The sequence below is a fragment of the Centroberyx gerrardi genome, chromosome 13, assembly GCF_048128805.1.
Source record: "Centroberyx gerrardi isolate f3 chromosome 13, fCenGer3.hap1.cur.20231027, whole genome shotgun sequence".
Taxonomy (NCBI): Eukaryota; Metazoa; Chordata; class Actinopteri; order Beryciformes; family Berycidae; genus Centroberyx; species Centroberyx gerrardi.
Window position 1 is genome coordinate 13304459 of NC_136009.1, and position 11752 is coordinate 13316210.

Genomic DNA, 11752 nt, shown 5'->3' on the forward strand with positions numbered 1-11752 from the left:
AGCCAGTCTATGAACACACACAGGATAATATTGTAATAGTGGTTTCACGGTTAAGAGGGGCTGTTCCTGTCATTTAGAGCCCTAAAACCTAAAATTGGAATTTCTCAAAAAAATTGTTTAGTGATATCATTTGGCTAGGGAGATGGTTCATATGTTGTTAATAGCCTACTAAAATGAATAGGAGTAGGCCTATACAAAGTCCGACTCATTCTCAATGAAGCTTCTGATTTTTCCTCTTGATAAAATTATACAAGGGACTGGATTCTGAATTCCAGCCTCTATCTTAGGGAGAGAGTTGTTCATGTTGAGTGAACTGTCTAAGCTTACGTACAGTGCACTAAAAATAAAATAACATGCACACTAGGCCAAGGCCACTGTAGGAAATAGGCTAAGAGACTGTAAATACGTAAGGCTTATAGGAGAATGTTGGCTACAGAGAATGAATGGCAGCTAGTAGGAAAGAAGCTTCAGGTTTAAGACAAAAAGATCATTAAAAATATCCGCTGGTTTAGATTCTGGAGTAGCATTACTTAGCCACATGGTGTCTTTGAGATGTCAGCTAGACACCTTGTAAGGAAAAGACTCCAGTGTGGATTCCCCATTCATTTGCCCCCATCACATCAGTGTGTCCTGGAAAATATAGAGTGAGACAGCAAAGGATACATGAGCACAGAGATCATTACCATTACACACACACACACACACACACACACACACACACACACACACACACACACACACACACAACAAATACACATGTATGTGTGATTTGTCACCATCTCTCTTGGCATGGACAGGCCTGCACTAATGGACAGACACTCTTTGTGTGCTAAACAAATTAGTCCCATTACTGAGAGACAGAGAGATAGAGAGAGAAGGAGAGAGAGAGAGAGAGAGAGAGAGAGAGAGAGAGAGAGAGAGAAGGTCCAAGATAAGGGATATCGAGGAAGATAAATGCAGAGGAGTGAAAGGTAAACAGAAAAAGGAAGGAGAGAAGGGAAGAGATTTATGAATGGTAATGCAATGAGTAAGGGGAAAGCAGGCTTATCAAGCACAATTGTGTGTGTGTGTGTGTGTGTGTGTGTGTGTGTGGGTGTGTGTGAGTGTGTGTGCGTGTGTGTGTGTGTGTGTGTGTGTGTATGTGAGAGAGCCACCACACAGGCTAGACATCTAAACAATCAAGCCCTTGTGAGAGAGGGTAAATGCGCATTATCATCCATCCATCACTCACTCATTCACTTACTTACACTCTCTCTCACACACACACACACACACATGCGCAGCCACAGCCACACACAGTACATACATGAATGCTGATACACCCTAATACGTGCACTTAACACTAGACTGGAGGCAAGCTAGACACATTTATCTCCATGCAACCGAGTGCAAGTGATACTGAGTGCATCTGCAAATGTGTGTGTGTGTGTGTAGGAGTGAATGTGATCCGCCAGGTTTCAGGTCAAAGCGATTCTCCGTCAAATGATTGGTTCATAATCTGATTGACAGGCAGACACCCTCCTCCCCCACCTCTCCCCTCTGCCTTCTCTTCTCTTCCCCGTCGTTTATCATCCGTCTTCATTCTCTCTCATTATCCCTTGCTCTGCTGTATACATTCCTCCATTCCTTTTATGCCCTCTCCCTCTCCACCCACCCCTCGCTTTCCCTCATCCTTCCCCTTTAGCCCTTTCATCCATTCTTCCACCTCTCTTTAACATCGCATTTGTCCTCCCCTCCCCTTCGCTCCTCTCCTCTCCTCTCCCCTCCCCTCCCTCCCCCTCCTCTCTGCATCCCATCTCCCCCTTGATGATATAAACACATCATTCTTTCTGCGCCGTGATCACATTACCTGTGGTAACGCCACTCATAACCACAGCACCTCCGCCATCTTTCTCTCTCTCTGTGTGTGTGTGTGTGTGTGTGCACAAATCCCTCCATATGAATATATGTAAAAAATGTTCCCAGTATGGTCAGAGTGAATGGAAACAGAAGCATAAAGACTTTCCCGTCAGTGATGGTGGCACTGTGCTGGTGTTGGATATTTTCTCTGGCATTACTACAGTCGCATACAATCGAGAGACAGCGAGCTCGATGCATATCACCGCTAACATACTGTATCAATTTGGATTCATCATCTGGACCTCCTGCCTTTATGACGGCAGTGAAAATGCAATCTCAGACATCGTTTCAGAGGCTCCCATAAACGCTCACGTGGAATCATATCTGGCCATTAGGAAGGCCCCGGCATACAGCTAACCTTATTGGTCACGCTCGTCAAGCCAATGGAGAACCGCTTCCTCCTGTCAACCTGAAAGACACCACTCTCTTATGAGATGGATCATGGGAAGGAAATGACTCAGAATTCTTATGCTAGCAGGCGTATAATAATAATGATGATGATAATAATTGTGATAAACATGCAGATAATGATTCTAATCCTAACTGCGACCTTTATTTATATAGCACTTACACTACCAGTCAAAAGCTTGGACACACCTGATTGAATGTACTGTTTTTCATTATCTTAAAGCCATTTTGATCTAAAGGCTTATGCTTAAATGCTTGAAATTTGTTTCTTAGACAAATATAAATAGTGAAGTTGATGCCTATGTATGAATTTCTTTCCAAAGCCTTTGCCTTTTCATCAAAACAAAGGGTGGCTACTTTAAATAATCTAAAATATAAGATAGTTTTGATTTGTTTAACACTTTTTTGGTCACCACATAATTCCATTTGTGTTATTTCATAGTTTTGATGTCTTTACTATTATTCTAAAATGTGAAAAATAGTAAAAATAAGGAAAAAAGTGGTGTGTCCAAACTTTTGACTGGTAGTGTATCTAAAAAGACGTTTCACAAAGTGCTTTACAAAAAGGGCATAAAACACTAAATGGTAAACTGTGTCAAAAGGAGGTAAAAATTGGGAAACATTCAAAAGATAAGTGCTTGGGAAAACAAAAACATAAGAAACAACACAATGATTTGAAAGAAGACCGGATTGATTCCATGCCAGGAAAGATGCTGCTCGCCAGTACAGAGCCATCATCACTGAGGAAAGATTTAATGCTCGTCTTGGCTTTATCTTGAACAGAGCCTTTATGTGCGCTGCACTTTGAGTGGAGGAACTGATGGGGCAGCCAGAGGGAACTGAGCTCCTGCACCCGGGGCCAGGACCAGGCCCGGGGTCGGGGCCGGGGCCGGGGCCGCTGCACCCGCGTCAGACAGGAAGCGATCGATCCGATAGACCTCAGTTTGAGCTGGGCTTCCCCACCTCCAGCGGTCCAACCTCCAACCCCTGTGTGGATGCATATTTACTGTAGGAGAGTCAGAAAACAACTGAGGCACTCTGCTTTCGTCTGGAGGATAAAAAAAAAAGAAAAGTGAAAAGCTTTACCGGAGTCTCCTTTGACATTATCATAGAGATTTAATGATACTCTTGGCCTCATTTAAACTCTTAGCAGCTGCCTTGGATCTATAGTGCCATGTCACTCAACGATCAATATCTCCCTCACACACACACATACACACACACACATACACACACCCTGGGAGGAATCTCTCTTATCGGGAAACATCAGATCAAGCAGATACACTTGAATGGCTATTGGGGCCAGATTGACTCACTGTGGGGGGACTTAGAATCAATGTTTTGCTTGCAAGCCTAACTCATCCTGTTATTGTGTGTCTGTATGTGTGTGTGTGTGTGTCCAGGGAGTGTTTTGCCTGTCCCACCAGCTGTCTGTTTGGTTCACAGCATATTATTATTAAGCCAGTCATCAGGATCCCGCAGACTCGCAGCAGCAGAACAGGCCCAGGGCGTCCAGGGGCTCGACTGAGCGGAGAGGCCCGGGCCGAACTCCCCCCCGCTGGGCATGAGAGACAAAGACGGTGCCTGTGTTTCCAAACACCGGCCCCTCTCACCACCCGGAGGTCAGGAACTTAGAATAATCTTGCTCAAACAGTGGGGCCTTGCTTTAACACACACACACACACACACACACACACATACACACACACACACAGACGTTTAGGGATTAAGGCTTTGATTTGACCCTGCTTAACCCAACAGAGGGCCGAATGGTGGGGTGACACACAGGGGGGGGAAGAGGGGTGTAGGAAGAGGGGGATAAAACACAGGAGAGAAAGTTTCCGGGGGGTGGAGGTTTGCGAGCAGAAAGACAAAAGTGCGTGTGTGTGTGTGTGTGTGTGTGTGTGTGTGTGTGTGTGTGTGTGTGTGTGGGTGTTGGGGGAGTGGAAGTTGCAATCATGGGATATGTGCATGACATGGACAGAAAGCTGTTGTGTGTGCTCGCTAAAAGACGGAAGGGAGAGCAAGAGGGTGAGATATGGACTGAATGGATGGACTGTATGATCAAAGCAGACAAATAAAGAGAGAGAGATGAAGAGGGAGACCTTGCTGCAATGAGTCATGAATGAGCATGGTGGTCTGAAAGGAGGCTCTTTGATCTTCCTCTAATAATGTTTCTCAAGCACAGCCTCATCTGAAATGCCACCACCAAAGGGAGCCACAGTGACTAACGACCAGGCACAAAATCAATCAATGGATTCTCCACCGGCCGGTGAAAAGAGGTGAACCAGGTTTTTGGCAAAAGAAACAACACTTGGGATAAAATCATCACTCCCACATGCTGTTTTGAATGTTAAAGCTAGTGAAATTTTACATTCTGTCTAGTCTAGATTGGGAAGTGCAAATGATTCAATGACATTTTATCTCTTTAGCCTTGCAGCTTACTGTATGGCCATGGAGGGCAGAATAATGTGTGCTATAGCTTCGGGAATGCAGCAGTTGTATTTTTTTCATGTCACTCTAGACTACTGAGCTAAATTTGGATGACTCTCTTAGAGCCTGTGATGCTCACTCTCCCCATTCACTCACTGCAGGCGAAGCACGCCATCTAGTGGCCCAGATTATAGGTTCACAAAGGAAACTCTAGCTGCAGATCCTTTGTGTGCAGCAGATATACAGTAGCTTTCAGTTGGATGAAGTGAAAATCCACCCTAAAACAGAAATCACATGTCACTCCTCTGATCTTGGACAGTTTAGATGAAGAAATCACCTCCCAAAGATACAAACAAGAGACCCAAGACTGTATCCTGTGATGCCATCAAGATGCTCCACTGACCAGAACAGCACCCAGCATACTTTTACATTCATACTTTATTTGTCCAGCATCCCAAGTCAGCATCCCATCCATTGTCAATGGGACAGCTGTAGAAATGAATGGGATGCTGACTTCATGGACAAATAAAGTGTGAATGTGAAAGTATGCTGGGTACTGTCAACAATGTCTCTTGATGATAATCCTTAATGCTTGTCTTGATTTTCTGTCTTTGGGAGGGGAGAGAGTTTGAAAAATGGAGTGATCTCTGCTAGCTCAATATTCTTTTAAGGACAGAATATCCCAAATGGAAAAGAGACAAATAACAGAGAAGAAAAAGTAGCTTTGCTTCGGTAAAGTTAGAGACCTAGAGCCTGGAGATAAACTTTGGCATAAGTTCTCTTTGAAGTTGCTGAACAACAAATACACATGAAGATGCACGTTATGAGCAAACCAAATCATGTTAGATGTGAATATTCTACATCAACTTCAGACATCATAACAAAATCACTCATCTGAAACCTTTAAAATATTTATTTGAAAGCTAAACCAACAAGGCTTTAACAAACTGTATGATCCAACCCTAACGAAAAATCACTATAATATTCCTATAATATTCCTATAGGAACTTTGTATCTGTGGGACTCATTAGTGCGTCTATAGTGACTTTATCTTACTTGTATTGATTTATCTGTAGCTGTCATATTTGTATAGTACCCTTCTAAATTGTATCATAGGATTACTATAGCACTTTCTTGCCAAAGAAAGTATAGGTTCAATCGACACCAACAGCACAAAACCGCAACACAATAGAAAAAAGTGACTATCACCTCCCTACTAATCGGCCCATTTTACCAAAGCCAAGAAGAGGTGTGTGGGCAATTTGCTGTCTATTGAATGGCATTGGCCAAAGAGAGACAGGTTACTGAGGCGGTAAAAACCCACTCCATCTGAAATGATCGTCCTGGATCAGCTGTGGCATTGCGCGCCTCTCAACCGTGAAGAAGTGCGCGCCGAGCGCTGCTATAATTAAAGCGCTTATTGATTAGACTTTACGCGCTCCTGCGGGCTCTGGACCGTGTACCGGAGGCGCAGGGCGGGTCGTTCACTCTCATAGACATTCAAATCGTCTCTGAGCCACGAGAGCTATGTCTATGCTAATGTATATGGTAATATAGCCCGCGGTTTAAGTCGATTATTGACGCTTTCCTAAATGGACGGTTGATCCACAATTGAGGCTTTGTGCTGAGGGGTCAATAGCAACGAGATTAATACAGGGGCACGAGGTCAGTTTCATTTCAACTCCACCGGTTTCAGGAAATGAATTGAAAATGACTCTGTTAATTCAAATATTAATTGGAAAGTAAATGACATTCTTCAACTCCAAGTGGGATTTGTATTGACCTGACAGATATGAGATGCACCTATAGAGGCCCACCCAGGGGAAAAGGCCTGAGGCTTTCATTTCTTGATGACCAACCTTTGGATTCATTTAGACATTTGTATTATTCCTCATAAGCTTGCACAAGCAGTGTGTGTGTGTGTGTGTGTGTGTGTGTTAATACTAGAGAGAGAAAGAGAACAGAGACAGAGAGAGAAAATGAAAAGAGAATAACACAATAGAAAAGTCCTGAAGTGAAATAAAACAGCAAAGCAAAAAGGGAGAATAAAAACAATAAGAATGGTTGATGGTTGATCTGGGAGGGGTGTGCGTGTGTGTGTGTGTGTGTGTGTGTGTGCGTGTGTGTGCGTGTGTGTGTGGAGGGGAGGGGAGGGGGGGGGTAAAGCAGAACACCATGCAATCAGTCTGAGAAAGGTCGGTGTATTGATCGGTGTGTGTATGGCTCCACTGTTACATATCAAAACATCGCTGCTCATCTCAACACTTCTCATAGCTCTGAAATGACCTGAAGTGCGCTGCTCTTTACCAGAGTCCATCCCCAGACAGCCGTTGTCTCTGTCACACTGAAGCGCCAGCCTCTTTCAGACCCAAACACAGACACATAGCTCTTTGTTACAGCGTACCTGGCCTTTACACAAGTTTTATGTGGGCAAACTTTCCGTCTGTTTTTCTTGCTCGAGATGAACTTATCAGTACACAGACACACACACACACACACAGAGGAAGAGGGAGGAAGGGAGAGACTGAGTTAATCAGGCTGTCTGATCATTATAAGTCTGCGCGAAGGAAAAAAAAAATCCTTTATCTTCCAACATTCATCAATAAAATACACCAGTATTAGATAAAGGATAAAATCAAACCTTGATCTGTCTAGAGCCAAAGCTTTATTAAACAGAGGGAGCAGACGGAGCCAAATATATCTGTCTGATTAGACATTTCTCCAACTGCTGGTCTCATTCTACACGCCATTCACAGTGTGTGTGTCTATGCCTGTGTGTTTCGCCTTGAGCCGCGCGCCAGCCAATGATTCGTCCAGTGCTGGGTTGTGTATCGGGAAAACATTCTCCTCTCCCTCACAGTCTGGTCCTAAACTGGCCCCATATCTACTGTAGCGGACGCAATACACAGCGCGCACAAAACACGGTGCTATGAAAGTGAATCATGCATGAGTGAGTGTGCATGCATGCAGCGTGCTCAGAAAGTTATGGTTTGAGGCGGAAGAGTTTGGTTCCCTTCTTTCTTCTGCTTGCCAAGAAGAGAGCGAGACAGAGATATATATATATATATATATAGAGAGAGAGAGAATGTTGAAAGAATGTATGTCTCTGTGTTATCAGATGATTTGTCTTGCCCTCACTTCATTTGGCTCTCCCCAGGGTTCTGTAAAACAATAAGCACATTTAATGCAGCCTTGCAATGTGTGTGTGTGTGTGTGTGTGTCCGTGTCTTTGTTGATGTGTGCGTACATGCATTTCTGTGCAAATAACTTCTCATTAATGCAGCTTTGTAGTGTGTGTGTGTGTGTGTGCCTGTACACGTATGCATATGTAAATACCTGTTCTCACGCATGCCCTCATGGTCATGTATAGGGCCTGACAATGTGCTTCTCATTCCCATTGCGATCGATATCGGATGAGGATATGAGAGTCAGTATTGATTGTAATTTCCTGCGACGCTTCGTTCCAATCTCCCGCTTTATCAGGAGACTAATTCCTATCAGCCACGCTGTCGGGCCCACCAGCAGCTCCGCCTGCTGCCCAGGACAACAGCTAATGAATAAGAAAGAAATGAATAATCCAACGAGGCATTTCTCCACTGATAAACAGGTTGCCACAGGGATGGTAATGATGAGGCTGGGATATTAGGTGTGGAGAAATGTGTGTGTGCGGGTCATTATGTGTATGTTTGCGTGCTTGCATGTGTGCCTGCATGCCTTTGTATGTTCCCGAGTGTGTGTGTGTGTGTGTGTGTATTTGTATGCGTTTTGCCTGGTGAAAACATAAGCCAGCCAAGATTTTCCTGATTTTAATGATTGGATGTTTTGGACGACAGGCTTTTGTGTGCCGTGGGATTTGTTGTTGTTGACTAAAAGAGTCAGAGGCAGGAAACTAATATTTGCTATCCATTCAGGCTGATCCCAGGTGGAGGGCCAATCAGGTGTTTATTCTTGCTATCATTGTGGAACTGTGTGGGAATAATGATATGCTGGCTGAAAAGTACCCAGGGCCCCCAAACACATCGCTTTTACTTCGCTGCCATTTCATTGTTTTTCTTCATTCTCTTGCTCCCTCATTCGCACCTGTGCTTCATTTTCCTGTCTCGGTCTCTCTGTCTGGCTCTCTCTGCCTTAATGACTCTCTCTGTCTCTCTCACCATCCATTGCCCTTACCCTCTCTCTATATCTGTCTCACCCTCTCTCTCTTTCACTTCCTCTCTTGCTATCTCCCTTTTGGCTTTAAATCAAATCCATTGTCAAGTCGTCTGGGTTGAAATTATTTCCCCTTGTGCGGTTGCTGTGTTCAGACTTGAGGACCGGAGCTCTACCTCCCACTGATTCCACCGCTCCTTCGTCCTCTGTCCTCCATCTCTGTGTCCCCAAACCATCTCCCTTTTACGGCACATATGACTGTATTATCCTCCCTCTTCCTTTCTTTCCCCCTTTTCTTCTGGGTATTTCTATTGCCGTGTAAATGAAAAAATACAGTGGCCTGCCTCCATCCGAAACTATCATCTCTTACATTAAATCTTATATTATTACAAGCCTCTTTCCCCAAATGTAAACACACTCTCTTTGTTTGCTGCCTGCAAGGTATTGGCTGGCATTTTATTATGGAGAACTGAAAATGAAAATGCACCTCTAATGGCCAGGCTTTTTTCCATCATGCAGATGTTTAAATTCACTTTGTGTTGAACTATTGTTGTACCACAAATCAGGTGAGAATGCTGTGTACCAGTCGATATATGGGTGAGACAACAGGAGGAAGGCTATTTTGAGTTTACCCTGATGCATGTATCTGGTATGTGTGTGAAGGGGCTATTTTTCTCCCCCTGTATGATTTATGTATCATGCATTTTAACTTATTACTCATAAGTAATTACCCAAACCTTGCTAGTATGTCACACATTGCACATTTCCACTACTCAACTGCATACTGTTGGTGTCTCAAATTAGAATAAACTTATAGCTTTCAGAGTGAGTGGAAAGTGGTGTGGCTGTGTGTGTGTGTGTGTGTGTAGGTGTGTGTGTACATGCATGTACCTATGTGTGCTTGTACTTCCGTATGCTGCTACTGTTTTTATGTGTTGTGGGTAGAACTGTGGTGAAGGGTCTTTTTCTTATCTTCCTGTGAAAGATAAACTCATAGTTTCCTCTCCCCATACTGCGGCCAGAGTGATTATCATCCACGGTTATGGGTGGAGTTGAGATGGGGGAGAGGCGGAAGGGCTTGTGTTTTATAAGACCAAAGACCAGCACTGATCAGAGAGACAGACAGAAACAGAACGTTTTTTCTGATAGCCTGAAGCCTGTGCACCAGGTGATTGTAACGTCTGCTGTGTATGTAGGGCTGGCTTGATTTGGAATAGATAACTACCCAGGCAAGCAGTGAGAATAAAGATCATTTTCTGTGAGCTCTTTAGGTTGCAGTGGTAGAGCTTTGTGTCCGAGAAAGCCAAGGTGTCACTGTGAAGATGAGGCTCAGCCTGGTCTTATCCACTCTCCTCTGCCTCACCACGTGGATGAGCTCTGTCCATACAAGTGAGTATTTATATAATGTACCGGATTCTAGAATAAGTGTTGCATACATGTGGTTTGAGTATGTGTCTGTGTGCATCTAACTGCTTTTTGGGGAGACGTGTGATGGATGAACACGATGGTAAATCTCTATCTCGCTCTGTGTCTGTCTTGTCCAGCCAATGGACCGGTGTCCAGCTGCTGCCTCCAGTGGTCCAACACCAAAGTCCGTGTGCACAGAATACTGGACTACGCCATTCAGTCTGAAGGAGTCTGTCCCATCACAGCTGTTGTGTAAGTGCCCACCCCCTTTCACACTGCATGGAGTTCAGTCGTGTCTCGACTTAAGAACTTGACTTAAGTTCTTAAGTCTCCACTTAACTCTAAGTCTTAACTTAACTTGTCCACATGTACTTCCCAATAGATCACATTATTTAACTAAGAATTTATTTATCACAACTTCATGGACTGAGACACAACTTTCAGGTTTGATATTGGTGCATTAACAGCTCACTGACCTCTACGAATTCAATTGCAGGTTTTATACAAAGTCTGGAAAGAGGATCTGCTCCGACCCTAGCGGTAACTGGACCATAAAAGCCATGACAAAGGTGGATGAGGAGAGGGGAGCCATGCTGAAGGAGGGGCAGGACGAAGAGGGAGAGTCAAGCAGTGACAACAAGGGACCAACAGATAGCACCGGACCAAAGAAAGAGAGACCACAGAAGAGAGGCCGAAATGGAAGGAAGAGGCAGGGGAGGAGAAAGAATAGGAGAGGGAGGAAGGGGCAGAGGAAAAATGTCTGAGGAATCACAAGACAGTTCAGAGATATCAAACTCCTGCCAAATAGACTTGACCTGCTTTGCCACTTCAGGAGCCAACAGACCTGAAACAAAAACAAAACAAAAGATACTGAGTTTTACTTTGACTATTAAATATATATTATATATTTGAATATGCAGTAAACATATCCTATTCTCATAAATGTGTGTGCATGTCAGTAACAAAGAGCCTACATTCTGACATTTGCTTTTGTCAATAGCCAATAAAAAGATATTAAAATACATTTTGTGTTTTTGTTACAATTTTTTTGTTACAATTTTTTTTGTTACAATTTATGTTTTTGTGTACAATTGGAACATACAGTATGTTTGGAAATTGATACATTTATTCCTAGAGTTTTTTTTTATTTATTATTGAGCATTGCCAGATTAAGAGTCACTATGGTAGGCCTCGATACTATAGAGTGAAACGGTATTACTTTTTTCTTTTGGAGTCATTAAAGATTTCACGGTACATCGCAATATTTAACTAATCTGATTGAGTGGAGGCAGGGGGTTCTGTAGAAGCGAAGGGTTACACACACAGGCATGATGCACCATGATGCCTCTTGACGTTTGTACTGTGACACACACATACAACCACAGAAACCTCTTTGAATGTCACAGTCCTCTAAAACATTTATTAGTAATGGCACACTAGACACTGAAGTTGGAAA

General features: G+C 43.6%; 1 protein-coding gene across 1 annotated transcript; it reads left to right on the forward strand.

Moving 5' to 3' along the window:
* The first annotated feature begins 9996 nt into the window (after positions 1-9996).
* Positions 9997-11320, forward strand: LOC139929267 (eotaxin-like). Its single transcript, XM_071922121.2, has 3 exons — positions 9997-10278; positions 10434-10548; positions 10793-11320. The coding sequence occupies exons 1-3, from the start codon at positions 10212-10214 to the stop codon at positions 11058-11060; spliced, it is 450 nt and encodes a 149-aa protein (XP_071778222.2). The 5' UTR covers positions 9997-10211; the 3' UTR covers positions 11061-11320.
* The last annotated feature ends 432 nt before the right edge of the window (positions 11321-11752 follow it).